Genomic DNA, 27603 nt, shown 5'->3' on the forward strand with positions numbered 1-27603 from the left:
AATTATTATTTACTACTACATACACTGATCTCAGATTTTTTTTTTTTACACAATTTGAAGTCCAAACTCTCTTCTTTGTAGTAGTTGAAAGCCAGAAAAAAAAATCTGTCAATGTGACATATACTTAACACTATACAAGCTGGCAGAAACCTCAGTGAAATTTCAGAAAGGAGCTCTAAGACAGCATACGATTCAAGACAACACTCTCACTACAATATGTAGTTTACTTCTCTGAACATCTTTTTTAATACCTTTTTTTTTTTACAATTGTCGTGTCATACAGAATACATTAAAGCAAACATTCAGAAAAAATGTACAAGCATATGTGTGGCTGATATGCATATTCTAGTTTGTATGAAACTGAAAGAACTGAGCACAAATGACTGCTCTGAGCTGGTATCCACAAATCCCTTGTACAAACCATTCCATCCCACTTGAACCTGGCATAATGGTTTATAAACTGGCATTTTATATGTGGGCAACAGCTCATATGTTTTTCCCCAACGTTTGGACCTATTTTGATTTAGATAAATCAACATTCCAAAAATTTATAAGGAAAGCTCCCATTCCCATCTCTCCTTTCCAACCCGCTTCGAAACCACCAAATTATTTATATACACAAAAGGAAGACTAGTTAAACCAAATTAAAGAAGATCTGATTATAAAAACAGATTTTGGTATGTGCTTGAGTGCAAAAAACCCTGTACATCTATTTATCAATTGTGTAAATCAAAAAGAGTAAATGGCTTGCTTAAAGTGCTCTACAGCTAAGACTTTATAGACCAAGTTTATCCCTAAACAAACACCCAAAAAATCCCCAAAAGCTTACAATGTTAACATCAAGAACCTTCTGGACCAAGGTGCTAGTAGGCACTGTTATACTATATTACTAATTAATTATTAAGAGAGTCAGACTCTGACCTCGCTTACAGTTAATGTAAAATTTAAACTGATGTAACTGAGAGCAGAATCCATCTTCTGGTGTATACCATCCTCAAATGATATAAAGGAGACACAAAAACAGAAGCTCCCTATTGTATAAATATGTCATAAATAAAACACGTATAGATACAAATATTCATTACAACAGCAGCTTAAAACAGTCTAACATTTTAGCTCTTGCTTCTATAATACTTTGCTAAAAATACATCTTAAGTAGGCAGAGTAAATCTTAACGGTGCTGTATTAACTACTTGTGATACTACACACCCCAGAAACAATTTATGCACATTTTGAAGCCTTGAGTAGATCTTCAGATCTTTAGTACTGAAAGTAGGTAGAAATTTTTGATGCAAAAAAGAATAAATAAATAAAAATTATTAAATATCCCATGTTTGGTACAAATACTTCATATTAAGTTATTTTTATACATTTGTTTAGAAAAATACACTAAATATTTCTACTTTCATTGGCTAAAAATAAGGACTGGATTATGTATATCCGTGTATTTGTAAAGGCGGCAATGTCAATTACCGTCAAGCTGCTAGAAGAGACCCATTAGTGCCCATTCCCACAGCCCTTACACTGGCAAAAAAAGCACTGTGGGGCCAATCACAGCTCTGGGTGGATGACCTGGTACAAATGACCAAGAGGCCCAGGGCACAAGTCCCATTTTCTCCAAGAAAATGAAAATTTTTGCTGAAGTTTATAATGCGTGTTTACTAACGTATCAGTCAGACCTTCACACTTTTTAAAAAGAGCTACGTTTACAAATGTGGATGCTTATCTGTTAAAGCCATCATTTGTTCCAAAAAATGCACATTCAAACTGTGAAATATTAGGAAAATACTCTTGCAAATAAACTATATAAAGATAAAATACACTTCAAAGATAGTATTTATGTTATTCTATAAAGTGCAGAGAAATCCTTCTAAAAAGGGAAATTACTACTTCCTATAACAACAGTATAATTACAGCAGCTTTTGCATAGCATTATTTATAGAAAATTGAATACTTTCAGTTGTTTCACGAGGAAAAGGATGAAAGAGTCTCTTCCAGTTCAGATCTTTCCTTTGACACTGATTTATTTTCTTCAGGAATGGTTGATGATACTAGATCTCCATTGACAGCACTTCTAGAACAGTGAGTAGATCCTGTGAAGAGATCAATAAGTATTTAATTTTCAACCCCTAAAACATAACATCCAATCTATCAATTATTCTATTTGCCAAGTATTTTCTATACATAAGGAATCAGAAGTGTAATTACTCTGGACTTGTCCTGAAAGATTTCCACCAATATCATGCCCAAGGATAATGGAGATGAAGACTGTTCAGCCAGCATAAATCAAGTAATTTTTTCATATACAATGATTTTTTACATTAGGAAAGACAGTAACCTGTGAGGTGCAGATACATGAATTTTTTTTTTTAAAGAACTGATGCATTGACAAGCACTTAATTAAAATATTTTGTATTATTAAAATGAAATGGGTGACTTACTGCAACTTGGGTATTACTAGGCTACGTGACAGGAAAGAAACGGAGCTAAGATAACTGGCAGGTAGCAGAGGGAACTTCTAAAACAGTAAAAGAAAACAAAAAACCAGAAAAGCTGAGCTAGAGACTAGAGCTGAATAGTAAGGAACTGTATTAGCAGAAACTTGTAAGACAAAGCCTCTTCTCAGCAGTCCTAAGTCAGATTGGGTAACCAACACCAGAAGGCGCAGCTGGTAACAGCAAAAGCCTTGTGTTACAGGAAGCCTAACTGATACACACCTACCTTAGTCATCAAGACACAGAACCTTAGTCATCAGACAATGAACCATCTTTCCACAATGCACTGGTGGAAACTACCGCCCACCACTCACAAGGGTCACAAAAAGGAGAATTTCTTTTGGAACAAGCAGGTGGCAACCAGCAGTATTCCACATCACTTACCAGAACATCGTTCATGGAAGAGCCTATTAGTACAAACATCCCTTTTCTGATTGTGTCTCTATTTTATCTTGCCAGTAGTCCCACTGATTTCAATATAACTACTCCAGCTGGAAGATCCTTTTTAATATGTATGGAAGCCAGAACAAATCAGCCAGCTAACAAACTACAGAAGTGCCTTCATTTATAATACAGGAATCTTAAAACCAAAACTTTAAGTAACTAATAATAAACTTTTTTCCTTCTGCTGATATCAGCACCAGAACAGCTGCTGTAAAAAGGGGAATAAATTGTACAGAAAGATACAAAGAAAACTAAGGTCCCTTTCCAACTTACTCTGAGAATCTTCAGAAGGTGTATCACTGTAAGATTCTGTATCTGAGTATGTTCTTCTGCGTCGCTGAGAAAATCGGTGAACAGATGAACCTGGTTCTTTTACAGAGTGATTAATCCTACAAAAGAAAAAAAAAGAGATGTATTTAGTAAGCAAAAGCTGTAACAACCCAAACAAATTTAATATACTTTAAATTTGGAATAACTTTGGTACTTAGATTAGACTGTTAACTATCAATGCTTTTCACTATACTAGACTAAAAAATGGCACAGTTAACAGTCTTAATTTCACAGCTGTAAAGCCTCAAAATGGAAATAAAAATGCAATATAATCTTTGCATGCAGAAGAAAATAATGTGAGAATCTGAAATACTGACTCAAAAAAAATGTTAGTGTTTCAAGCTCTAGGTCTAATTTCATGAACTTGTCAGAATAAGTCATTTACATAAAGTTTCTAGCACGAAGAAATTTTTGTAGTATATTAGAAACAGCAGACACATTATTTGCTACTGACATTTGTTTTCAAAATTAGATCAATTTATGACTTTTAATTTTTTTTTACCAAGCAAACAATTCTCCCATTTTGATTTTAATGCTAGCAAGTTCAGGGAGGTCTTTTGAGACATAAGAAAAAAGCTTAATGAAACAGAAAATTACCTTTCTGAATAGCAAGGACCAGGGTGGCTAACGGAACGCTTCATCTAGGGGGAGAAAAAAATAAATTCCAAACCACAAACCACAACAAAATGTTACAAGCTACTTATGAGAATAATACACATATCTACATTATTTTTTACTTTATTTACAGTCTCTACAAAGAGAGAAGGAAATTTTTTTTTATTAAAAGTAACCATTCTTAGTTAAAAATCTGATTTAACTATATGAAAACACATGGATTGCCATCAATATCAAAAGTTCTAGAACACTCACATGGGAAATAGGTTACTATGAAAAAGTACTACCTCATTTCTATGGAACTCATTCCCTCTTGCACCAAAGTTACTGAGCCATTTCTTAATTGCTATGATATACAGAAGACATTTACCAATATATGCTTAAATTCCCTATCAATCCCTAACCAATTCCTTATGGTTTCTCTGATATCACTGCCAAATCTCTATGCATATCAAAGGAAGTTATTAATTTAAATCATAATGATCAGCTTTGTAAATAAACTGATTAAAGATAAACAGACAAAAGATGCAAATGCGAAGAGATTCCCACAACAAAATTCCATGTTATAGCTCATCTTGGAATCCATACATACAACTGAGAAAACATTTAAGATGATTCCCTATACACTGTCCTTCTAAGGGAAATAATCAGTAGTCAACATTATACAAGTACGATTTTTACCATTATTTATCTTTTTTGTTAAATAAGGTCACACGATTAATACAAACATCTTCACTTATATACACTGAAACATATGCTATCTTGCTGAAGTGCTTCAAGCCATGAAGCACTTAAACAGGAGGCAAGGTTATAAAATTTTTAGGATCACTGTAGAGCTAGCACTCTGAAAAAAACAGCTGGACTGAGGAAAAGTTAACCCTCATTCATTTATGAGATACCTCACTACAGGGGCTTGACAGGTACGATAAATTACTCTGATGATGTAAAGGCTAGCAAACAAAGACTGGGAATGGAAAATTATTGATTTATAGTTAGGACCAGTTCTGATTTATAACAGAGTCAACATTTCAACTGTTGACATCATAGCACATGGCAATAGCAGCCTTCTGCCACTCCTCCCCCCAGTCCAACTAACAATATGACACTAAAAAAGATAGTATTTCAAAATGTTTAAACCATTTGAATAGGTGATGGTGACACAGGAGAAACCAAGGGATCAGGATGAGGCAGCTGGAACATTTCTGGCTTAAACTTGGCATTAGCAATCTTCACACATTCTTCAAGTGTTGTGATAAATGTATTACATGTGGCACTAAGCAAGGAAGAAGCTTCATTCATGTTCTGAAAATAAATGAAAGCACAAACATAAGCAAGAAAAAAAATGAAAATATGCAAATACAATTCTCCCCACCACCACTCCCATGCATACTAATTTCCCTCATTACTGCTAAGAACTTCCATTTCCTATTTTATTTAATCAAATGTGCACCTTACAATGAGGTCAATTTAAGAAACCAATGTGACAGCACTGTAAATTCTTTCTGACACTTGAATTTCTTTACCAGCCAACGCCTTACTGCAAAGCATATCTCAGAGTGACTACCTTGTATCAGAAGATCACTTAGTGAAACAAATGAATAGCAGAAGGAAGCGTGAACAGTTTTAGCACTCAGAAGCCTGCAGGACAGTTTCACCTCCTGTAAACTTACAATTTGCTCTGCTGTGACTAACCATCAACCCCTTGCTTTGCTCTAAGTGACCAATAACATTGTCCCCACTCTGCTCAGGAGTGTAAAGAATGAAGCCATTAATAATTTCCAGTACCAACTTTCATTCAAAAGCAGAAATACAATCCAGTATTGTACTAGTGCAATAGTAGTGTTCTAGTATTGTACTTGTACAAATTCAGAGATACCTGCACTGCAGGTTTCCAATACCTGTAACACTAGCTTTCACTCAAAAAAAATGGAATACCCTCCTACACAAGGAAGTAAGAATGGACAAACAAGATTGTTTCACCTATACTGGCCATAACAGAGATGCCAAACAAGACAAAATATTGCCTTGCTCATAAAACAGCTCTTCTGGCCATTTAATAAAATGGCTCAAAAACACAAGTGCTTCCTAAAACATGGTACAATTACATTTAAACATCCAGGTACTTTACACACATAAAAATCACCATTAGTATATATACACACAAGCACTCAAAAATTGCACTTAGGTTAAGTTTCCCAACCTTAGGGAGATGAAAAAGGCATAAGACATCAACAGTAACTTGAGCTGCATTATATAATTAGGTTCTCTAATGACATTCTAGAAATTCTGTACCTCAATGCTGGGAGGAGAGCAAGTCTCATCATGGTGAACAAATTCTTGTATGGTATGAACTTGCTGCATTAAAAGATCACAGTAGAGACGAAGTTCGGACATTTTGGTTTTAAGAGATTCATTGGTCTCACTTATTTCTATTAAAAAAACAAGGAAATATCAATTTATTGTCTACAATGTATGTATACATTGTAATTTTAAGCACTTTTCATTTAAAAATTCACTTAAATGTCCACTTAATTTTGAGGAAAATTGGATCTGCAATGAGTCAAGAACTGTACTTGAAGCAGACAATAGTTTCTACTTTTGGATAACTGATGCTAATTTAATGACTATTAAGAAAAAGGCATATTACCAAGAAAAATAAAGTTGAAATCTTTCTTAGCTGCAGTGTACCGTAGAAAAATTTACTGGGTAAAATTTATACCCACCGCAGTGGCCGGAAATGGTTACATTAAGCCATCCAAGAAAAATGACACAAAAAGTAATAGTTAAAGCGCCAGAAATGAAATGGCTTCACAACAGCTACAAACAGTATGTTTGTTCTTGTGGCAACAATACAGTGCTGGTATTTCAGCTTCTTAAGAAGTCACCTCAACTGACCTCTTCTAACTCAAACATGGAGGGGGAATTTACCAGAGATTACTAGAAATAACTACAATTTATATTAAAAGACAGTAATAGTGACTGTATCACAATATTTGCACTATGGTCATCTGAAAACAAGTATCTGAAAAAGTAATATAGTCTAGGTAACACACATACCTTTTTCTTTTTTTGTTCTAGTATCTGCTAAACAGGCTTTTGCACTCCCCAGGGCTACCAGCCATCTTTGCCTTTCAGCTGCATTAACTGCTTTCATATAGAAATGCTGCTCCCCTGGGATGATTAGCTCCATTCTTGTGTTGTCTGTTGCATGAACTTGTGATAGAAGAGAAAAAAAAATTTTTGGAAAAAAAAAACCCTCAACTCCATAAAATTATCTATTAAATACTTACCAAAGTATTTAAAATGTTTATGACAATCCCACAGTATACACTACATCACAGTGCATCACTGCCAACTATGAAAAAGCCCAAAGCTGCTCAACCTTTCTGCCCAGCACATCGTCCAGTCAAGAGACTTGACACTGAGCAGTGGCCAGACTCCAGTAGGAGTGGTTCCCTTTCTACATTAATAATACACTGTGTATGAGTCTGTAATAACTGCTGTATTCCAAACCTGGCCTAAACGTGGCAAACTGAAGAGCTTTGTCACAGTTACAGGTATTAACAGGAGATTAGATAAAAACTGAAATAATCTCTCTTCTAGATGAAATCTGGTCTCAGGCAGAAGAGCCAAGAACTGAGGTGGACTTTGTTTCCAATCTATTATATTCAGTACTACATTTTTAACTGAATACTCTACCAAGTTTCATGTTATTGACCACAGTTCCTTCAGATGTAGTCCCCACTAGCCATGGATACAAGAGACTCTCCCAAATCCAGACTTCAGCTATTATCTTTCCTTCACCAAAGGAACAAGATGACAAGCAAAATGAACTCAAATGGCCAAAGAAAAAAAATTATCTTCTCCACTTTACATCACTGATTTCATCTACACCAAGGAAACACTAACAAAAAGGAGTTATCACATGAAAAATACTCGGTGGCCCATGTAAAACAAGTTCCATTTTTTAATATATAAGTACCCACATCACAAGCCTAGTTATCTGCAGGGATTTGAAAAGAGGTCAAGAGTTAACAGCAGTGGAGAGTTAGACAGTGTCTTGCTATTAGCCAAGGAGGTTAGACTACACAACCTAAACTCACAGTTTGGCACAAACAGTTCATGTACTAACTCAAATACTGCCATCACCTGTGCCCATGGGCAGCTGCTAACAGTGACAAAAGTAAAAATGACTCAGAAAAACAAAGGACAAAACATCTCTGGTTTATGACGTTTTGGGTCACTGCTGCTGCTCTTCTGGAAAACTAGCATCCGTGATTCAGTCCCTATCGCTGGTCATAGGAGGGAAAAGCACTAGAACTAAACAAGTAGCTGAGGTAACTTCAGGCATGAGCCACATGTACACAACTATTTAAAACAAAAAAAATACATGGTGGGTTCTAAATCTCAAAACAGAGCTCTATTCACATTCATTACTATTTGTGAACTATGAAGCTGTCACACTGAACTACAGATAAACAAAAAAGAAGAAGAAATACTTGCAAAAATGTATGTTGAGTGACCTTTTCTATTTCCCTGGCAGCTAAAATTTCCTCAAGCAGAACTATTAATTCTTACCTTTTATTTCACACACAGCCATCTTTATACTTCCTTTGCTGCCTTTACAAACATCATCCTGGGAATCATAGTATGACAATATCCCATTGTCTAAAACAAACCACCGAGGTTGCCAACCTAGCAAGATCAAAAACATGAAAAGGAAAGTTTAGTCTAATTACTAAATTGTAAATCAAATTCATCTCTTTGGCTGTTAAAACTTTTATTAAAGAGGCAAACATTAAATTATCCTTGTAACACACCAGGAAGTAGACAATCTGTGCAGTCTGAAGACCAGAGCTGCTCTATAACCAGATTAGTGTTATATGGATATTTTACTCCCATTCTTTTTGGATGCAAGATCACCAGTATTTGTTTTCATTTTTTAGAGAAAAATTAAATTTTAATTTAGCCACCAAGAAATCCTGTTTTGAAGACTGATAAATTACACACCTCTGAAAAACTATTCTCATTCAAGTATATTTTTCAGGCAGACTTTCTTAAGACTGTAGGAACTTCTTCGTAAGATACAAATAAATGACTGACATTACCAACTCCTATGCTATGGTCTCTTCTGCTTACTGTATTTCAGTGAAAACTTTGTATGTCATACTTAAGTATTAACACACCATTTTCTCTCAAAGTAGTCCAGTTCCATTTCCCAACAACAATCATATGTCAGGCACTGTGTGTAGAACTCATGGCTTATTCTCCTAGATCCATTTGTGAGGACAGTATACACCAGCTCCTCTACTAATGTTTTCACCAGCTTTGCATTAGTAAAATTATATAACGATCTCTGACTTCACTACATCTACAAAACAGAGCAATTTATGCATAGACACAAATATCTTTGAGTAGTCTATGCAGCATTACGCCACACAATAAATTAATGTCATGGGCCTTCTTGGATTAAAGTATATTAGCATTCCTTTTTTTTCTTTCTCTTTTTTTTTCTATTTCATAAAACTCAATACTCACTGGAATAGACGCCCTAATTTCTAATACAACTAAATGCAAACCATTTTGCCTAGTAAATCACCTTTGTTTCTAAAAATAACATTGCACTACCATATTCCAGTAGAGCATAACCATTATACCGGCCCATTACAGTCTGGGTCAGCTGTACAACAGGAGCAGATTATCCATCTGTTTTACAACTCCACACCAAAATTTAACTTCCTACTCAGCTTAGGGTTTGGAATGGCAATAACTGTGTGGCCAAGAACTCAATGCATTTGACGATATGACAGTGTGGTCCATGGTGCTTCCCAATTGCCATCCCAACAGAGCAAGCTGCAGCCATCCAGCAACAGTGTACTTCAACACAGGAGGCTTACTCAGGTAACAAATCCTTGAAATCAGCTAAAGGTTTCATACTATTCACATTCTTACGATGCTATCACCATAGAATCATTTAAGGTTGGAAGACCCCCAAGATCAAGTCCAACCTTTGATTTCATCAACTAGACCATGGCACTAAGTGCCATGTCCACTTGTTTCTTGGACACCTCCAGGGATGGTGACTCCACCACCTCCCTGGTGAGCCCATTCCAGTGCCTGACAACCCTTTCAGTGAAGAAATTCCTCCTTTCAGGGAATTGCAGAGAGTGATACCGTCACCCCAGAGCCTCTTCTCCAGGCTTAGCCTCCCCCAGCTTGCCCTCATGACTTACTCTCTAGACCCTTCCCCAGCTCCATTGCCCTTCTCTGGACATGCTGCAGCACAGGTGTCATTACGAGTTGTAACATTAATTGAAAAAGTGCAAGACCAGGCCCCACTACATCATATCACCACTTTGCGATAAAGAAATAATAACATGTAATTGGTTTGGTTTTTTTATTTACTAGCTATAACAGTAAGCATACAACTCTTTTTAAATGCAGAGTGGCAACTAAAAAGCAGATCTACAAGAACCAGAGGGCAAAGAAGATACTGCCAAGGCACAATTAAGCACAGGATGTGATCCAGTGCTGATCAGCTCTGGAAAGACCCCTCCAGAGTCCTCTCACAGTACCAGAGGAGAAACCTGTTTCACCCTGACAGCACCACCTGTCCACTGCCCGCTCCAGAGGGAGATGGTGTCTCTATCACAGCAGAGGACCAGCCAAACAAAAACCAGAGCTTTGCTGGCAAATGCTGGCATTTGGTGCATTTTTTGTCTGCAGCGCTTCTAAAAAATGCATTTTGTGAAGCTAAAGTTTATCATATGTTTTACAGGTTGGGATACAGGAGCTCCCTACAGCCTGTCCTGCAGAGAGCAATCCAAGTCGTGAGAGAGATTCGGGCAGGCCGTTCCCGGAGGAAGGCCGAGGCCCAGGCACCCCTTGCCCGTGGGGGGCCGGGGCCGCGCCGGTGCCCGCAGGGAGGGCCCGGCCCGGCCGCACCGCGGGGAGCGCTGGCACCGCCGTCAGGCGCGGCCCCCGGCCCAGGCACGGAGCCGGCTCCAGTCGCCTCAGGGCCGCCCGCCGGGGCTCCGAGCACGAACGGCAGGCGATGTCTGAGCCAGCGCGTTACCAACAGCGCCGGCCGCCCGCGGGACCCCCGAGGCAGCGGCGGCGGCGCGTCACGGGCGAGGCCGAGCCCTCCCGGCGCCGCGGGCCCCTCACCCACACCCCAACCACCGCCCCCCGGCGCGGCCCCCCGCCTACCGGCCAGGTAGTTGGTCCACTTGTACAGGACCCCCTCCATCGCTCAGAGCCCGGCGCCGGGCCGCATCCTCCTGCTCCGCCGCAGGGAACGGGCGGCCGCGGCCGCCGCGGGGATGGCGCTCCCCTGCCGGCCCCGCCGCTGCCTCCCCCCCGCGGAGGCGGAGCCGCTCAGCTCAGGCGCGGCGGCCGCGGCGGCCCCAGCGGCGCCGCCCGCCCCGCGGGGCGCTCTGCATCCCCTCTGCGCACCCGGCCCCGCCGCCCCTGCGGGCGCTTCCGACGTCCCTTTCACTTCCTGCGCCGAGGGGGCGGCCCGAAGAACCGCCCGCCCCGCGGCTGCTGCTGGGGCCGGATCGTCCCCGCGGCCGGGCCGGCCGAGGCGGAGCGGCGGCGCACGCTCGGCCCCCGCCCCTCGGCGCGGCGGGGACAGTGCCACGCCGGCGGCCTCCTCGGAGCGACATGGGCCGCGGGCTGACCCTGCTGCTGCTGCTGCTGCCGCTGCTGGCGGCCCCGGCGCGGGCCGAGGGCGGCACGGCGGTGGCGGAGCAGGTTCAGATAGAGGTGCTGCACCTTCCCGAGACCTGCAGCCCGAAAAGCAAGAAGGGCGATCTGCTGAACGCGCACTATGACGGATTCCTGGCCAGCGACGGATCCAAGTTTTATTGCAGGTGGGCCCCCGTGGCACCGGGCCAGGGGCGGGGCGGTGGGCCCTGCCCGGCCATGTACGTGGCCCAGCCGGTTCCCCGCAAGGAGCTGCGGGGTCCCACTCGCCCTCAGCCGGGTAAGCGGGACCCACTGCTCCTCCAGCGTGGGCACAGCTTGGGTCCCACACTGTCCACATCAGCATTAGTGATTCCCCCCCACCCCGCTTTGTTTTTTCTCATCCAAGTGTTCATGGATGCAGGGTTTCCCTAGGGTCGTGAGGGACAGGCGCAGAGACAAGATGGAAATCCCAGCGATGGGGCCCGATGGGAGGGACGCAGAGAATCTGCAGTCCACACCTCACACGAGAGAACCCCTTTGGCAGGGTGAAAAAAACACCACCATGTTATCACCTGCCGTGTTCTGCGCTGCAATCTGTGCAGAAAAAACCTGGGTTGGGAGGAGGAGCTCCCGGTAGAGACTGACAATTTTAGACAGAAACTTGAATACAGCATGCACTTCCTCATAGTTGGCACTGTACAGGGCAGCCACATTATTACACTAGTGGTTTGCAGCCCGTCACTGCTTCCCTTCTTGATTTGCTGTGCCGTCCATTTTGCCCCAATGTTAGTACTTAGGTTTTTGCTTTTTCACTTTGTCCTATCCATCCATCTTCAGGCTGTTTCTGTTTGGTTTAGCTTGCTTTGCACAGAAACTGTTGTGAAAAAGCTCTACTTTCACAGTGCCTTGCTTTCAATGGCAGTCCATTCTACTAGTGGGGCAGGACTCTCCCGTGCAGAACTATGGAGGGGAAAGTATTTTCTTTCTTTCAGGTACCTGGTTCACTCCTTACCCATATTTGGACAGATCAGACAGTAACTTAGCTTATTACAAAATCTTGATTCACTTCCCCCACTTGCATAATTTAAGAAAATAAAATTAGTATAAGATAATTCTACGTTTAATAGTACCATTTCACTTGCATTTTTTTGCCTGTTGAAGTGACTGATTTTGGTACATACAGTGTTGATCTCTGGCTTTTAAGCTGCATTCTTCTTAGCTGTCGTTCAATGTAGCTCCCATACTGGGCATAGCTTATATGACCACCAGAAGCTGCCTCAAGCATTGAAGAGAGTGGTGGGTGAGCACACAGATTCCCAGGTCCCTCAACACACACCTGCATTGTCGGTCCCACCCCATCCTACAGTGATGTGAACTGCTGAAGACATTTTCACTGGTCCCAGCACTCCTCTTCTTGGAGACTTCCTACAGCAGCACCTTGTTCCTGGCATGCAGTGTACATGATCAGGAAGTTCAGATGGTTTTGTTAGAGGTTAAAAAACAAAGGGGTTTTTTTATTCCAAAAGAAGGTTTGCCCTACACATATCAAATCTAACCTTAAATAATTTATAAATGTAGCAGAAGAAGTGTTAATACTTCGTATTCTTGCACCCTAAACATTTTTGTGTGCTAATAATCTATGTTTTTACTGACTGCAATTTATATTTATGTAAAAAAATACTAAATTTACTGTTACTGATGCATGATTCTTTTTAATAGTCGGACACACAATGAAGGTCATCCAAAATGGTTCGTTCTGGGTGTCGGACAAGTCATAAAAGGGTTGGATATTGCTATGATGAATATGTGTCCTGGAGAAAAACGGAAAGTGACAATTCCTCCATCATTAGCATATGGACAGCAAGGATACGGTAAAAAAGAAGTTTTAACACTAAACTTTGTCTTTTCTCTGTTTTACCCTTTCAAATATACAGTATTGTAAATGTGTGTAAGAATTGGTGCTCCCAATATTTTTGGAGGCACTGCAGCTGTGCAGCCCAATCCTGCTCATTCCTGTGCAGTTTAAGTCCTTGTCATAGACCCACACCCAGGCCTTGCAGTTTGCATTAGAACTCAGTACACAGCACCCGATGCATTTTTCCAAGTATTGCCATAACATGAAAAATCGACATCAAAAGGAAGATCTTTATATCAGCATTTTTTGTCTTAATCTGTTAAATTCTAGTCATGTTTAATTTCTGTTGACTCATACCTGCTTAGCCTTTTTATGATAATTTGCATCTTCTGACTAAAATGGAATGTAATGCAGTGCAGTTAATCTAAGTAGAAATAATTTGCTTAAAATACTGCTTACCTTCTGGATAGTTAATGGATATCATCATCACATTACACAGTAATTGCAACAGTGCAATGCATGAAATCTGATTTGAATAGAAGATAATTCAGTGTGCAGATCACTTTAAAAAAAGTTCCAGTCTGAGCTTATGGAGTGCTTCAGCACTCAAATGTAGCTAAATTCAGCTTTGACATAGATATAGTAGTTTCTGTGAAAAAGTAGCTCCTGATCTATAATGAGTTTGGTAGTGATATGTCAGAATTCAATGCACCAGTTTTGTCTTTCATACAATTTCATACAAAAAGAAGAACACACTGATACAAATAAAAGATGTTCTTTACCTCTAATAATAGTGTTAACTATTTGTTCCAGGTAGCACTTCAAGAAAGTATTATTTTCCTACAGCATACCTGTCCTCTGTCTCAGCGTATTCCTGCATGCTGGGGAAGATGCCTGCCTAATCTTGAATTACAAAAGATGCATGTGGCTTTCTAAATCTTTACATGTCTTTCCTTTGTTGGTATGTATATTTGGAAACTTCTGGCATTGAATTCTAGTATTGTATCTGTCTTTCCTAAGTAGCATTTAAACCATGATCTATGTTCATATGTATTTAAAACTTCTTCTTTTCTAAAGCTTGGAAGGTTGAAATCTTTTGGACTCTGAAACTTGTCGTTTTTACTATGGCTATTTTAGATGAGTAGTGTGAGTAATAGTTTTGTTTACCTTCTGTTTATAAACAAAGTAGATTCTTCAGTTTCTAAAGGGTGGGCACAAGCTCAAAATTCTGTCAAAATTCCGAGGTTAAAATGTCATGCTCACTGGCTTTGGCTATGAATAGAAGCATCTTGCATGTTTACATTTTAATTTTACACTGCATGATTTCTTAATGCTCTTTTGGCACTACTTTTAGACCTCACTAGTTTGTTGCTGTCTCTTTTTAGTTTCCTTTTTCTGACAGATACATGATACATTGACCTATGTTTATAGGAAGTGCTGTTTTTACAGCAGGTGTCTGAAAAAGCTTTAATCCATGAATAATGAAGTTTAACAGGGTTTCTTTTTTTAATTCAGAGACCAGACAAAATATTCCAGTAGTTTGGGGGTTTTGTGGGGTTTTTTTGCAAATCAGATGACTTACATTCTATTGCTTCTTTCTGAGATGTACATTTTAAACACTATTTTACATCAAATTCTTTCAGCACAGGTATAATTCATAGCAAGTGGGTAAAATACGATGTTACCTGTTTGTTTCTTCAGACAGAAAACACATATGAGCATTGGTCTATTACTGTAATATTTGAAATAAGATGGCAGATATTTAATAAAGACATACATCTTAGAATCAGTCTCTTAATAAGCCCTGTCATATGACAGGATGTGAAAGAATAAGAACTCTGGAAATATTTGTTTTTCATGATAACCCTTCTCTTAATCTCTAAAAGTATCTGAATTGATATGAGTGATATAATTTTGTTTCAGGGAAGTACATGGTTAGCAAGTTTCTCGCAAAATCATTTCTCTAACACAATAGAATAATCTTCCTGTCTAGATGTACAGTATTTAAATTTAAAGTTTAATCTGAATATTAACACAGCCTTTTCTAATAAAAAGATAAAATGTTTACATGTGAATTTATCATACGTGTGATCTCTGACCATAGTGCCTGATTTCTTAAATGCCTTTTTTCTTTTGTTCATAGCACAGAGCAAGATTCCACCCAATGCAACCCTGATCTTTGAGATTGAACTTTATGCAGTAAATAAGGGACCTCGTAGTGTTGAAGCATTTAATCAAATAGACAAGGACGGTGACAAGAAACTCTCTGAACTTGAGGTAATATGATGTAAATAATTTGAAATAAATAATTTATAAAAGTATAGGTATGGTTTCATGAGTTTTATCTTTACATGAGCTGCCTCTGCTGCAGTTGATCTGTGTGCTTACACAAGCTACACTGTTCAATGCTGAAATTTGCTTTAATACATTAATATGTCTCAGACTTCTGTAGATGAACTGTAGATGTGTCTGCACTGGAGTCACAATAACTTAGGTGTATACCCCAAATATCCTTAAAGATAGCTATTGAATCCTGGCATAAAAATCACAACAGTTGGAGTTTTTTCTTTTTTTCCTAGATAAGCCAGTATTTGAAAGAAGAATTTGCAAGAGATGGCAAAAAACGTCATCCCTCAGCCCACGATGAAATCTTAGCTGACATATTTAAGAAGAATGACCACGATGGAGATGGCTTCATATCAGCAAAGGAGTACAACGTCTACCAGCATGATGAACTCTAAGTACTTAAAAAATCTTTGGCTGTTTTCTGGACACTAAATTCTAAACAATAATACTTTGTCACAGAACTTTTTGTATTTTTTTCGTAGTGGCATCTTTTTATATCTCTTAAGGTGACTGTAAAAATTTTGAACATTCAACTAATAAAATTGTTACATGTTTCAAAAGAAAGAAATAAAATCGGAAAATTTTTATTATTGGTTCTTGCATCATGTTCTGATCTACAGTATTGCTCAGTAGTCTTTCTCATTGTGTAAAATACTGATGAAAATAATTATTTCTGTCCTCTTGAGCACACAAAAATGGATCAGGTAACTGTTGACATAACTGACGAACACTTCTCAATCCCATGTTAAATAAAAGGGGAAACAGAAGCCCAGGAATGTAACTCGGTTAGACCCCTGCAGGCTCCTAGCCAGCTTCTCAAGGAACAGCCATTTGCAGCAATTAACTATAAAAGGCCTTAAAATAAATGAATACTGTCTATGGAATATGAAGATAAAAACACAGATGTTTTTAAAGGAATTTAAAATAACCTCTTTGATATAATTTTAACATGAATAATTTGGTGTTGATGAAAAAGCAGTATTTTTAGTGAGTTTTTAAACTTTGATTTAGTAAAATTATTGTTATTGTGTTTATTCAGCAGCACCAAGTTAAAAATCTACACTATCATAATTTCCTTAGATGAGAATGAAGATGATGGGAGATACTATATATGTACATAAGGAATTATTTGAGCATCATTCTGGTTTCCCTCCTGGAAAAATGCAAAGAAGTAGCAATAGTTAATAGAAAGTATTTGGATCTCATTAACTGTTTTACTTATGCAGATGTCACCCCAACACTTGGGTAACATGCTTTACTCTTCTCACATGAAAAGCAATGGCTGTATTCATTTCAACATGTAATAATCAGTTGTGCACAGTGAAAGTGGCAGCACAACTGAAAAGTCTTCCACACCTGGGTTTTCCTTAAAATAACTTTAAAGGTAGAAAAATGTTTTTTGCTTTGCCAGTTTAAAATAGCATGATGAGAGGGTCAACAGCACCCTACCCAACAGCATGCCCAGTCCCAGACCTGGACAAAACTCTCTGGTGCCCTCATGTGTTCCTGTTCTCAACGGGCTTAATTTTCTGTGGTTGAGAATGCCAGCTAAAGACCTTCACCCCTGAGGTCTCGTTGGAGTGTGTAGTTCTGTTATTTTCATAAGTTTCCAAAATATTTTCAGCTAAGCAATTTTTTTCTGAACATGTAAAAGTTGAGCAGCTGTGACATAAAATCCAAATGCAGAAGGTGGACTGGCTGGTACTTTTTTTGTGATCTAAACAAACTTGACAATACGGCAAAGGCATCCTAATATGAAACTCCTATCTGTAGTTTCTGTTGTTCCCTTTTGTAAATGGAACATTGGGCTGAGCTAAGTTTTAGCATGCTTTTTAATCTGATACTTCACAATTAATTATTCATGAGAACACTAAATTATTAACAAATATTCTAATTTAGCCATCATGTGCCAGTGTAGAGAAAGGCAGCATTTTGAGGGTTTAACAACAAGTTTGTGTAAACCAAGTAACTTTTAGCATATATTTTGACATTATGAAAATACAGTTTATAAGTAAATTTTTCATTATCATGAAAAGGCTCTAGAAATTAAAAAAACAATGTCAGGGAATGCATGAGGGTGTTTTAAAGTAAAAGGTCATTGACTGAAGCAAAGAATTTGAAGAGTGTAATAAAATGTTTTGCACTTTCACTATTTTGCATTTTACCATTCGAGTCATATTTACTAACTCTGAGAAGTTTGTGGCACAGTTATGCCTATGTCAGTGACAACAGGCACTTACCTAGCTCGGTTACTTTAGTCTCTTATGCCAGAGGTCAAAACAGGGCACAGCATGCAGTCGTACGTACTTCTGTCCATTAAAAGAACACTCTAGGCATCCATAGACTGTCTCCCTTTTAGAACTTCCCATTCCACAGAGGACACAAGGACCTTTGGGGATGTTGTTATTAAGTAAATTAATTCGGATATGAGAACCTTCTCTGAGATAACTTGTAGAGAGATCAGTCATGCTCGCAGCTTTATCATAATAATCTGTAAAAAGGTCCTCCAAGTAAGGATCAGAGTTAGCAATGATTTCCACTACTCCTTTCTCTGAAAAAGAATGCACAAGAAAAAGAAGCAGCGATTTGTCATTACATTATGAAATGTCGTTTAAAAAACAACGTTAGCTTAATTATAGAAATAACAACTGATTCACAAAACCATTCTAGGCATGCCATATAGATTATTTCTCATCAAAAACCCTGTGTGTTGAAAATTTTTCTTTAACTTCACATAAGACACTCACAAAAGCCAGAATTTTTTTATATAACCTATATAATTATATTTTTAGAAATATACCTAAAAGATAAGCATGAGTCAAGCTTCTGAGAAATTGGTGCTAAGTCAAATCACAGCTGTGTACTTCCCTGCTTTTATTTTTTGCATTTCTAGTTTTATATTCTAAACATAATAAATTCGCTTGTCTTTCCCACCAATACTTAACAGGTTTAGAAACCTTGGAAGACTCCCTGTTGACCTCCTAGCAGATTTCTAAGCACCCAAATATGCCAGGTAGTTCCATTTTGGAACTACTTACCTTTTCCCTCTCTCTTCAGCGATTGACTAGTTTAGATTGAATGACAAATTTTTAGGCAGCTACAGCTACTGAGATGCATCATACCCACTGAAGCTTTTTCCCTTAGTCTCAACTGGAGCAGCACTGAAGGCTTGGTCCAATGAAGTCCTCCGATTGAGAATGGGATACAATGGAGCGAGGACACCTATACAGACCAGCCTTTAGACAGACATGTTTACTGCTCAGCATTTATCTTCACACTCGGATTTGCAGCTTTCCAAAGTACTTGGACCAAAGACTATTACATGTATAAGATCTTGGTCTGAAGAAATATAGCTGCATACAGTGATAATCAGTTTTGTTGGATGTTGTTCGTATTAGAATGAGTAAAGAGAACTATGATGGTATTTTGCCCATGTGCCTGCCATGTGAACATACAGCCTAAGAAGTACATTCAAATATTTAAATTCATATTGTTTGGTATTTAAACTTAAAGCATTTGCCCTCGAATATTGCTATAGATTATAACTCGTATTGCATAACACGAGCTGTAAATGTCAAACAAGGAAATAGGTTCGATGTTAACTGAAGTTAGTTGTATAGTTATTCCATACCAGTTTATCAACAGCCATAATTTTTACTTTAGGATCTTTACAGTTTTAATGAACAGCAATACCATAGATTTGTTATTTCCGAACGAGCCAGATTCTCAAACATAAATTTTAATAACTTCACAATCATTTCGTTACACTAGAAATTGAGAGGTACATTTCCCATCAAAATTTCTTTCTTTAAACATTTATCTTGTACAGAAATTAAAGAAACAAAAATACACTTTTCATGCATTAAGACATTATATATTTATATATGAAGTCATACTTCGATGAAATAGATTGTTCTTTAATCTCCTTAGTTTGGTCAGCGAAGATGGTCCAGATTTCTCTTTTTCAAATCCTCCTTTTGCAATTGGAGTCACACAGAGTTCTGTAAAAATGAAAAATATATTTTTAAAAGAACAAAATACAGACCCCAGAATTGCACAACAGAACTTAATGTGCTTTCTCATCAATAAAGCTAACAGTGATTAAATTCAGCTTTGCTAATATTTTTAATCGCTAGTACAACTTTTTAATACAAGTCTGCATACTGTAATAACCCATAGAATCAAGTGACACTGTTTCAACAGGAATTTTTAAATGTTAGTGGCTTTCAAGTAACATCATCAGAGCTTGCTTTGGTTCACACACAAGTTCTGGCCATGTTAAGGGACTAAGTCAGTATCATATAAATGGAAGCCCTAATTCTAAAGGAGAAGCATTTCTGTGCTCTTATTTGAAACCAAAAATGAAAAATAACAAGCAGGGCTGTGAGTTCTCTAGTCACCTCTTCCAATCAACTACTAAAACCTTTTGGTAAAAAAAAATAAGTATCATCTATGATTCTATCCATAACTTGAATGAAAACCTTTAAACTGAAATATAAGCTATGCAAACTTTTTTGTTAGTTTCCAATAACCATGATTATTTCCTCCTAAAGATCTTCAGATATCCATATGTGGTAATGATGTATCAGACTGAAATTAAAGGCCCAACAGAAAAAAATGTTAGCTTAGTTTAGAAGTTTTGTACACTTTTTTTTTTACTTGGGTCTTTTTACTTGCCTACTTTATGCAAAACTGATCAGATAGTCTCATAAGCCTGTTCCTTCAAGGCTAGAAATATAATATATATAGGTAATTTTTTTAGGCAATACAACTGCAGGATTAAAAAGAAATACAAAATCATACGAACTGTTAAAAAATGTTTCCACAGCAGACTGTTTTCTAGCAACTGCCTTGTTTATCTTTCCAAGCACTGTTTCAGGTCAGAATACTTATGCACTTAACATTAAAGCATACCATTGTAGGGGATCAAGGCTTATGTATATCAAGAGTAGTAAAACTATCTTAAAATCTTAAATAATTATAAATAATAGTAGTAATGACAGTAATTCACATCACTTACCAAAATTACCATCCAAATGAATATAGAGTTCAAATACACTAAAAGCAATAGTTGTATGCGCGGGAAAAACAATGGCTTTGTCCCGCCCTTTACAATTCTGATCTTCAATAATGTGAAACTATAATTTAGAAAAGCATCAAAAGAAAAAAAGTTACAATTTGCAATGAAAAAATAAACAAAATAGCATCTCAAACTGCATATATTGAGAATTATAATGCCAGAAGGAAACTTTGAAACTGAAGATCAAATTTCACAGCTAAAGAGTTTTCTATTAACATATTTGTATTTTAATAAAGTTCGATACAGAGATAGTAAATTAACTTGCATCATTCATTGAAAATTATGTGAATGATTTATAAATACTAGTAATGGGCAAAGTCATAAGATTTGTAGGTTCAATTATTCAAACACATAGAGGGGGAGAAGGAGGAAGGACATAAGACAGGGAGTAAGATGCTGACCCTCAAAATAATAACAACCTGAAGTTCCAATGTGTTATAGAAGATTATTATAATAATGAAATATAGGTTACACATTTATTAGAAAGTCAAACTAATAAGATGTAAATCCCACATTTTTGCTGAGGCTTCACCCCAAGCAATGGCTCATTGTCGAGACATCCTTTCATGCATTTCTCATCTCTCAGTCACATAAGCATTGCTAACAGAAGACCAACTTTTAAATCACTTTACATCAGTACAATAATATTGATTTACTTGAGATTTTTTTCTGAGCTTACATAATAAAAATGCAATTAAATCCAACCATAAAATTTATACAAATGAGCTTTTTATGCTTGATCATATAAGTAACAGAACTCTGTCAAACATACTTACCCTCATTGTCTCTCCACGCATTCCAGTATGGACAGTTAACGAGCACTGCCTTGTAGTTCGAATACTTTCCATGACCACGCATAAAATTTCCATCCTACTTTTTCTTAATTGATGGACTAGACAATGGTCGAAGTTTATTTTCCTAAAAAAAAGAGAGAGGCAGGAAGGAAATTCAGACCTGATTAACAATTTACAAAGCAGCTAATAGAATTAGTAACTTTGAATCAGTAAATAAATCACCATAATGTCTGTTTCATAGCAGTAAAACAACTGGCTGAGGAGATCTCTGGAAACTTAATATTGGCTTTCAGTGTTTGGGAACAGAAGCACTAAAAAATTCAAGGAAATTTGTACAATAATGTACAAATGTTACAGAGGATGTCTGGGACGCCCTGGAAAGTTTGAAGTTGATCCATGTGACTCTGATTTTATTGCCTATAACTGAAAAAAAATCCTATGTCACTTATAAACATTGAACAATCATGAAACAAGTGTTTGTAGGAGAATTTCTACAAGCATTGGTTGTTAGTCTTATAAGACTGAATCTTTTTATCTAGATCCTCTTTCCCCACTCCCAGTTATTAATGATAATATTTGGAGGTTACAAATAAACTAGGAAAAGGTAGGTACAGAACAAGAGACTCTACAAATACAAAATAAAATGTACTGTTTGATAAATAACTACAGGGAAACAATATATGTTTGAAAATACCAAATGTTCCATCATGTGTAGTAAATCATTTACTGGGATGCAACAGTGGGATTCACTGGGATGATACTGTGACCAAGGGACAATCTTTGAAATAAAAAATAAAGAATTACACCTAGAATTAGTTACATCATATTTCTACATTTGACATTTTTGCTAGCACCACAGGAACACCAAGTTCATTTTCAGTGTCCACAGCTCCACAAGAAATGCTGGTAAAACAAGACTGGATTCAGAGAAAAGTCACGGAAGGTTATGAAAAATTCAAGTAGATAAACCTATTTTGCTTTTCAAAGAAAAGGCTGTGTAATAACTCCATAAAACCTCAAAGTACCTACATTGGCCCTAATATATATGGCTCCCTAGTTCATTAAGGGCAAAGAAATCCTGTTTCTGAAACCCGGAGCTGGGTATTGTCATTCAAAGTAAATTTCAAATTTTCAGTACTATGACATAACATAGATTGGAGCTTGGATGGACTCTTCTTCTCTGAATTTATATTTTTTTCTGAGAGATGCAGTGTAATTCAAACAAGAATTCAGAAAATTTGTACAGTCTGTATTATACAGAAGGTCATATGTCTAATCCCAGCGATCCAACTTGAGACCCTTGAAAATATCAGATGGTGACTGCTATTGGTTGACTAAAAATAATAAAAAACTAAGCATTTCAGACTTTCAGTCTAACTGTATGAAATATAATTATGGAATCAGAAATCAAAATATATAATATAACCTTGTAGTAAGTTCTTTAAGTAATCTTGGTACTTCAACCTCGTGTTTGGTCACTATGCCAAATGAAGCTTTAAAGGCAACAGAATCTGATCCAGCAACATCAAAACCGACATCATTCATTATCTGATTTCCTCTTCTACCATTAAGCGAAACATCGGATTTGTCTTCATAGTTGAGCAACTGGTAAGATGAGACACCTGAGTAAAAGAAGAAAATTGCTGGATGATGAGAAGTCTGAACACAGTATTTTCACAGAGCAAGAATAAATGGTACCATTCCTACTGTGCTTAACCATTCTGATGTGAAATTCAGAGCCACACTGGGCACTTCTTGGTTTTGCTGCTGCTGACTGATGGAAAGAGAGTGCCCAGGAGTCAGAGAGTTTCTGTGCCTCTCTCTGGCAGAGTTGTGCCCATGGTCCTGCATGCGACACGTCCTGGGCATGAAATGGTGATTAGGGCTATTCCTAAATTTCTGTGCTTACTATCATTCTCCTAAAGTACTTCTACCTGTAGCTGTGCTGTAGGTACATACAAACTATATATGTCGTGTGTTCTGGCTTTAATAACAGAGGCTCTGAAACCCAGAATGACTCAGTGGAAGCCACACAGAATATTAAAACTATGAATAAAGTGAAAGCCACTGTGTGTAAAAAATATTAGGGAATTCTGTATTGAATCTAGATGCAGTACAGAGGACACCAACGTTTCTTCATTTTTGCAATATGTAAATGAGACATGGGTGTGCCAGTGACATTAACTCTGTCTTTTACCTGACATGTCACATGTAGAAAGCCTTACCACAGTTTCCATTCCAGGGACTACATCAGTTTATTTTTAAGGAAAACAATAGATTAATTCTGACTTACTTGAAGTTTGCCTTGAATTACTGTACAATCAAAAGGTAGGTACCAAAGCACTTCTATAATGCTGTCTTTATAAACTGAAATACATTTCTGTTACACTAACAGGAAATGCATTGGCTGCCAAGTTAAAATGAATACAGGGATTAGACTTCCAAATACATTTAGGAATCTGAGTTTTACTCCTTTTTTTGGTTTTAATCCTTTGAAGTTTTTAGGATAAACTGACTTTACGAAGTCACCTACTACGAATCCTGTTTGTCTTCATTTCTAATTAAAAAAAAGAGCCATATATTTTTCATAATTATAAAAAGATTACAAAAACTTGTCCTTGTCACATAAAAAAGGAAATTAAATTACAAAGCTCTTTGCTTACATTAAGGGACAATACTTTCTGCACATGATGTTTAACCTTAACAGAAAAGACTAGTAAGTTTTTGTTAGATTTTTTAAATTATATTTTGTAACCTTTTTCTCAGATTTTTTAATGAGATTTTTCAATTTTTTTCATTCAGGACAAGCCAGCTGAGTTTTCCTGAATGTAAGATCAGTAGGATCAGTGAGATTACAATTTTTTTCATAATGCTTGAATTCTGGAATCCCCACTTTGAGGTGTCAGCTGGTATTTCTGTCTTCTTGTGCTCATAATGGTTTGTCTTAGTAGAGTTTATAATTAATGCATTTCTTATGCAATTAGTAGCATCAATATTTTTGTCAAAACTGACATCTTCTCAAAAAAATAAAACAAACTATTTTGAGAAAACAACATAGACAAGAATTATACACTTTTCAAAGGAAGGTACAGGGAAATATAGGCAGCATAGTTCAGTTTCAAACCTCCTAATTCTCATAGAATCTCCTCAAAAATTAATGTTATTGCATAACAAAGGCAATTTAAACACAGTTAAGCTCTTTAAATACACCAAAGAGATTACAAATGTGGAAAAAAATCTTACAGAAATCCAATTACAGTCAGATAGCTCTTGTCAAATGCTTCTGCCTGTCCAGAGCCCAGTTCAGCACGAGAGACTACTAGCATGGAACAGCTGTAAAACTGAGGCCATTCTTACACACTGAGGCCATTTTTACACACAAAAATGAATATACAGAGAAAGGTGTACATTAAAAACAAATTTTAAGTAGCAATTAATCAACATACATCAGTACAACTGTCAGGAAATTGTGGTTTGTGAAAAAACAAGGCTTAACTGAATTTGTCTTTCATACTAGTTCAGAAAATAACAAGGTTTTTTAGTATAATTAACTTTCTTTTTTTTTTTACTCTTTTTCCAGAAAGTCCTTTTTTATAAATATTTATTACATAATTAAGCAAGAAAAATATTACCCATTTATTAAATAACCATCATACTACCTGCACAGTTTAAACTATGTCTACAGTTCTGTATTTACTAGAAAACATGCATTTTTCCACCTAAAGATAAAAGTCTTACCTGCAGAAATTTCTTTCTCCCCTTCAAGAATGTCTTTTAACGTGAAAGGTGTTGAAGCAAATTTAGACTTTTTTGAAAGCAAGCATTTTCTTTTTTTAATCACAAGGCTCAGAGGTTGGTATTTATCAGCTTCACTGAGGCTGGGCACTGGAACTAGTCTTCCTCCATCACCAACCTGTTTAACAAAGTTTTTGGTTGCAGCAGCAAACATATTATGGCATTAGTAATGATAATAATAAAAAGCTTTGTATCATGTTTAACTTCCAGACATCAAGCCCATGTTCGATTGTTTTTATAATGTTCTTTCAAACAAATTAACATGCTTAAAAAAAAAAAATGCTGTCAAACTGCCTTTTTTTAGGTTGAGGTATATTTCACTTGGAAAGAATCAACAGCATCTTAGCTACGAAACTGTTGTGGTGTATTGCTTGAGTCTTCTCTCAAAGACCTTCAATTAAGCTCTCTAATTCTGCATAATGAATAATGAATTACAAGTGTAAACTGATAGGGAAATGGTTGCCCTTTTCTTGGCAGTTCAATGCCACTGTCTGAAATCAAAATGTGCAATCATAGAAACAGAAGACTAAGTTCCCCAACCCTTAGCTTCCCATTAGGAGATATTGATTTATTGCTGTTTGTTGGGTCCTTGCTGCAGCTGAATTCTAGTGTTTTACCTGCAACCAACAAAGCAGCCCAGACACGCTCCGGGAGACCGCTGGAATTACACATTCATGAACTCTGGTAGGTCTGCTGAGATGGTATTGCCTTTCACAGCACTTACATAACCTACCTGTGAGAGCTCAGCTGGGGAGTAAATATGATGGTGGGCTGAAGTGTAAGATTAGAGATGGCTGGGGGCAGGGGGGAAATGGCAGTGGGCTTTCATCATATGTTATTATTCTCCTATGGATTCAGCTGTCTGTGACCCAAGGGCTAGGTTTGAGCTGCATGTGTTTGACTACTGAGAAACTCATTAAATTGTGAGAATTACGCAAAATAATAAAACTAAAACTGAAGACAGAAGTGAGATTATAGATATAGGAACAAGCAGCAGTTCAAGGACCCAAGAGGGAAAGCACTAGTGTAAAAAGACACAAAATTGTAAAGAAAATAAAGAGAGTTAGTAGAGAGCACTGTGTGAGGGAGGCAGCAGGAGCCGGTTCATCCTCATGTAAACAATATGACTTGATTCTCTTGCAAGAGTGGTGAACATACAACTGGCTAAACCTTGTAGCACTTCTTCCAGAGACTCCTTTGCAGTTACAGCAAGTAAAACATCAGCCACAAAGCTTCTAAAGCTACACTTTAGTATCAATATCAATATTATCCCTGGTTGCCAGGTAACAATGGGTTTGATTGGCTTTTTTTTCTGAAGTAGGGTTTTCATGTGAAAGCATCTTAAGGATTGTTTTTATAAAACGAACACTTCTTTAATAATTTATCATGTCTCAATTTAGTTTTTTTCAATACTTCCATAAACATCCTTAAAGGTTCAGAGTAACAGGAAGTCCAATAAAAAGGCAAAAGGAGGAGCACATTACCTTAGCCATCTAAGGTAAAATGAAAGGCTGTCAGAGCTTTCTGCTTACTCTAGAGGGGGCTGAAAAATCAAGTCTGATTATATATAGACTCTGAATTGAAAGCTTGTGAAATGATGCAACTAATTCAGGATGCAATTCATATTACACTGCACTACCAGAAAAACCCTGTACATATTTACTCAATCAAAACACATTAACAGAACTGAAAAGGTTTTAAAGGGAAGGAAAAGCTAAGGAAATTCTAAAATTAAAAATGCCCATTGATTCTTGATTTAGCTTAATCCTGTATATGTCTTATAAGTATTTGACAGGATACTATTTTTCCTACAGATAATGAAACTCAGCTGGCACTGTTTATTCAACATGTATTTGTATTTTTCTTGCTCAGTATGTGGTCATACATTATACTCAGTCTGCTCCTAGCTCTAATTTTGATAATGAATAGTTTCATTTGATATGTTTACGTGGTACTTCTGCTAGTCTAACACCCTATAATCTACCATAAATGCTGCAGCAGATGTTTGTATCATCCTCATGCCACAGAACTGAGAACAGGAGTACAAGTACAGTAACACTGCCACATTCTGAAAGCATTTACTAATTTTGTACATCCAAGTGAAGAAACTCAAGATATTTTCCTGGTCCACCAGCACCGGGCACTTTTGTATTTGGCACA

The 27603-nt window shown here is 37.4% G+C and overlaps 3 protein-coding genes across 3 annotated transcripts; 1 reads left to right on the forward strand and 2 right to left on the reverse strand.

The window, feature by feature from the left end:
• Positions 1-217: 217 nt before the first annotated feature.
• On the reverse strand, positions 218-11306 carry PLEKHA3 (pleckstrin homology domain containing A3). The gene is made up of 8 exons (XM_064660740.1): positions 11094-11306; positions 8463-8579; positions 6942-7097; positions 6177-6313; positions 5022-5186; positions 3867-3910; positions 3213-3328; positions 218-2093 (listed from the first exon to the last, which is right to left on the reverse strand). Exons 1-8 carry the CDS (start codon positions 11131-11133, stop codon positions 1966-1968), a joined length of 903 nt encoding a protein of 300 aa, XP_064516810.1. The 5' UTR covers positions 11134-11306; the 3' UTR covers positions 218-1965.
• A 119-nt stretch (positions 11307-11425) lies between these two features.
• FKBP7 (FKBP prolyl isomerase 7) lies at positions 11426-16364 on the forward strand. Its single transcript, XM_064660741.1, has 4 exons — positions 11426-11758; positions 13293-13444; positions 15572-15705; positions 16008-16364. The coding sequence occupies exons 1-4, from the start codon at positions 11550-11552 to the stop codon at positions 16167-16169; spliced, it is 657 nt and encodes a 218-aa protein (XP_064516811.1). The 5' UTR covers positions 11426-11549; the 3' UTR covers positions 16170-16364.
• On the reverse strand, positions 15571-27494 carry PJVK (pejvakin). The gene is made up of 6 exons (XM_064660739.1): positions 25387-27494; positions 23075-23270; positions 21631-21772; positions 20795-20912; positions 19671-19775; positions 15571-18325 (listed from the first exon to the last, which is right to left on the reverse strand). The coding sequence occupies exons 1-6, from the start codon at positions 25595-25597 to the stop codon at positions 18024-18026; spliced, it is 1074 nt and encodes a 357-aa protein (XP_064516809.1). The 5' UTR covers positions 25598-27494; the 3' UTR covers positions 15571-18023.
• Between the last annotated feature and the right edge of the window lie 109 nt (positions 27495-27603).

The sequence above is a fragment of the Pseudopipra pipra genome, chromosome 7 (assembly GCF_036250125.1).
Source record: "Pseudopipra pipra isolate bDixPip1 chromosome 7, bDixPip1.hap1, whole genome shotgun sequence".
Taxonomy (NCBI): Eukaryota; Metazoa; Chordata; class Aves; order Passeriformes; family Pipridae; genus Pseudopipra; species Pseudopipra pipra.

Coding starts and splice junctions, on each gene's coding strand:
- PLEKHA3 (XM_064660740.1), bottom strand. CDS start 11,133: ATGGAGGGGGTCCTGTACAAGTGGACCAACTACCTGGCCG. Junction 3,911..5,021: donor CACCATCACCTATTCAAATG/GTTTAAACATTT, acceptor TTCTCCCCCTAG/ATGAAGCGTTCCGTTAGCCA. Junction 2,094..3,212: donor ACCTTCTGAAGATTCTCAGA/GTAAGTTGGAAA, acceptor ATCTCTTCACAG/GATCTACTCACTGTTCTAGA.
- FKBP7 (XM_064660741.1), top strand. CDS start 11,550: ATGGGCCGCGGGCTGACCCTGCTGCTGCTGCTGCTGCCGCTGCTGGCG. Junction 11,759..13,292: donor GGATCCAAGTTTTATTGCAG/GTGGGCCCCCGT, acceptor TCTTTTTAATAG/TCGGACACACAATGAAGGTC. Junction 15,706..16,007: donor AGAAACTCTCTGAACTTGAG/GTAATATGATGT, acceptor TTTTTTTCCTAG/ATAAGCCAGTATTTGAAAGA.
- PJVK (XM_064660739.1), bottom strand. CDS start 25,597: ATGTTTGCTGCTGCAACCAAAAACTTTGTTAAACAGGTTGGTGATGGA. Junction 21,773..23,074: donor CTTAAAGAACTTACTACAAG/GTTATATTATAT, acceptor TCTTTTTTTTAG/GAAAATAAACTTCGACCATT. Junction 19,776..20,794: donor TCATTTGGATGGTAATTTTG/GTAAGTGATGTG, acceptor TCATTTTTACAG/AACTCTGTGTGACTCCAATT.